The following is a 2,779-nucleotide window of genomic DNA, read 5'->3' on the forward strand; positions in this document are numbered from 1 at the left end:
AACATGCACAAATCATACAATAAATTTCTATGGAAAAACGCTAAAACAAGTAAACACACAAACGAACTACATATACTGCATCAAAATGCAAAAAAAAAAAAAAATCAATATTTTGAAAACGGGTTACAACAAAAAAAAAAGGGTAGTTTTGTTACTTGATGTGGTGAATATTCAAAAAACATTGAACCAGGATAGGGTTGCTGACATACTTAGTGTTGGCGTGACTAGATTTGTAATGATGATAACTTGATTTATAACAAAATATATGGGTGTTGTGTGTTGTTTTCTACAAAATAAAAAGGGAAGAAGAAGAAATGAGGGAGGAGAAGAGGGGGGTCGTCTGTCAAAATATAATATAAAAATTATTGACAGATTCATCGATGAGTACTAGGAAAAGAGTATATTTTCTAGATAATTTTGTCTGTAATAAGGACACTTTATTTTTTTTTTTCTTTCCTTTATTTCCAACTATATTTTACTTTGTATTCACCGACAAAAAATTTATATCAATGTATACTTAAAGAAATAGTGAGGAAATATTTCTTTGATAAAAGTCATTGTGATTTACTAATGAGTTTTTTTTTTTTCATTATTTTCATTTGTATTTGATAATTTTCTAGTTGTGATATATATTTTTTTTCATTATTTTCATTTGTATTTGATAATTTTCTAGTTGTGATATATATTGTACAAAAACTGCCAAACCTCAAGAATGGTGTTTCCTTGTTGATCATTTTTATTTTAAACATTTTTCAACATTCTTCCTCAACAAATTGGACTATTTGATGCAAAGCTTTTATTTATAATAATAATAAAAAAAACCGCAATACAGCATGATTGCACAGAATGACATTTCTTTATTTAGCTATAGTATTAAAACAAAAGGTCCTCCTATCATGACTTGTGAGAATAGTGATCCAACTAAGCTTTGCTGGAGATGAATTCCACTTCATTTCTTAATCCCATTTGTTGTGGAAGAGGTGGGATGCTTTGTTCGTGCCTGAAGAAATTATCAGGATCAACTTTGGTCTTCACGTGCACCAACCTGTAGAAGTTACCCTTGAAGTAGTTGGTACCAAAAGCACTCGCTTCGACAAAACTTGTGTTAGAATTTCTGTTCATGCCCAGATCAAGATCCCTGTAATTAGCATATGCTTCCCTAGGATTCTTTGAGACATAAGGTGTCATGTAACTGTAAACCCTCCTAGTCCAATTTATATGCTCTGCAACGTTTTCCGTTGCATCTTGCCAGCTGGACCAGTAAAGGATCATGAACTTGGTACCTTTTCTATGAGGAAAAGGAGTCTGAGATTCTGAAATTCGGTTCATCATTCCACCGTAAGGAGTGAACACTACTAGAGGACTCTCTGCTTCAAATAACTTCTCCCATAACCCTTCAAGTGCCTTTTCAGGTATGGGTTTTCTGGCATAGTCAGATTTGCCTTTGAAGTAGGCCCTGTCATTGTTAATTCTTTGAAGGAGAACTTCAGGAGGGGTATTATTTGCAAAGCCTGACATATATACAGTAGAATTGATCCAGTTTGTTTCGATACAATCCTGTCGTGTCAAACCCAATTCAGGGAAGCTGTGTTTCATTACCTGGAGAAGCCTGTTGGCGTCACCAAGAAACATGGCATTGTAAGAGGTGGTGATAGTTCTTTTACCTTGCCTACTGACATTAGCTGTCCCAATTTGAACTCTGATGAAAAGATCCTCGTCTAGTACTTGATCAGCAATTTGTTGCCATCTATAGAGGAGTTTAGTTGCACCTTGTTCTAACGTCCTGGTAACAGTGAATACTGTCACAGCTGGTGGTACAGGAACTAATTTTACCTTCCAGGCGGTGACGATTCCGAAGCTGCCACCTGCGCCTCCTCTGATGGCCCAAAAAAGATCTTCGCCCATGGCTTTTCGGTCTAGAAGTCTTCCATGAACATCAATTATATGTGCATCAACGACATTGTCAACAGCGAGGCCATATTTTCGCAGCATGGCACCATATGCACCTCCTGAAATGTGCCCACCCATACCTAAACTTGTGCAAGTGCCAGCTGGGAAGCCATGGGTGTTGCTTTTCTCAGAAATTCTGTAGTAAAATTCTCCATTGGTGGCACCCGCCTGAACCCACGCGCTGTTGTGCTCAATATCAACGCTGATGGACCGGAGCTTGACAAGGTCCACAACAATGAAAGGTGACTCAATTTCTGAAACATAAGAGAGTCCCTCAAAATCATGGCCTCCGCTACGGACTCTAAGGTGAATTCCAAGCTGCTTAGAGCAAATAACAACAGCTTGGATGTGAGATTCTTGTAAAGGAGTGAAGATAAACTCAGGTTTCGGTACTGAAGGCAAGGTGAACCTGAGGTTTTGAGCAGAATATTGTAAAACACTACTGAAGGAAGAGTTTTTTGGAGTATACAAGACAGTGGAAAAAGGAAAGGATGATTCTGAAGTTCTTGAGAGACATTTCAGAAACCTATCCTGAAGTGCATGTGAAACTATAAATGGAGATAGGAGTAGGACCAGAAGGATTGAAAGTAAGGGAGAATTTGAAGGCACCATTTTGCTTGCTTTCTTGCTTCTTTGGCTTGTCTTCAAGAATTGAAGCCTCAAGGTGCTCTTATAGAGGAGCTGTGAGGAGTTGATCGTAAATTGGTTTAATCTTTGCATTATCCTAGAAATATAATATTACTCTAGTCTTTGTAGTAAAATGTTTAATTATGACATTAGAATTGAATTGTGATTCTAAACAATTGATATATCTGTGATCTTTAAAAAA

At 36.9% G+C, this 2,779-nt stretch overlaps 1 protein-coding gene across 1 annotated transcript; it reads right to left on the reverse strand.

The window, feature by feature from the left end:
• Positions 1-781: 781 nt before the first annotated feature.
• Positions 782-2,577, reverse strand: LOC118045313 (monolignol oxidoreductase AtBBE-like 13). Its single transcript, XM_035053912.2, has one exon. It carries the CDS (start codon positions 2,560-2,562, stop codon positions 922-924), a length of 1,641 nt encoding a protein of 546 aa, XP_034909803.1. The 5' UTR covers positions 2,563-2,577; the 3' UTR covers positions 782-921.
• Between the last annotated feature and the right edge of the window lie 202 nt (positions 2,578-2,779).

This window comes from Populus alba, chromosome 11, assembly GCF_005239225.2.
Source record: "Populus alba chromosome 11, ASM523922v2, whole genome shotgun sequence".
In the NCBI taxonomy this organism is placed as follows: Eukaryota; Viridiplantae; Streptophyta; class Magnoliopsida; order Malpighiales; family Salicaceae; genus Populus; species Populus alba.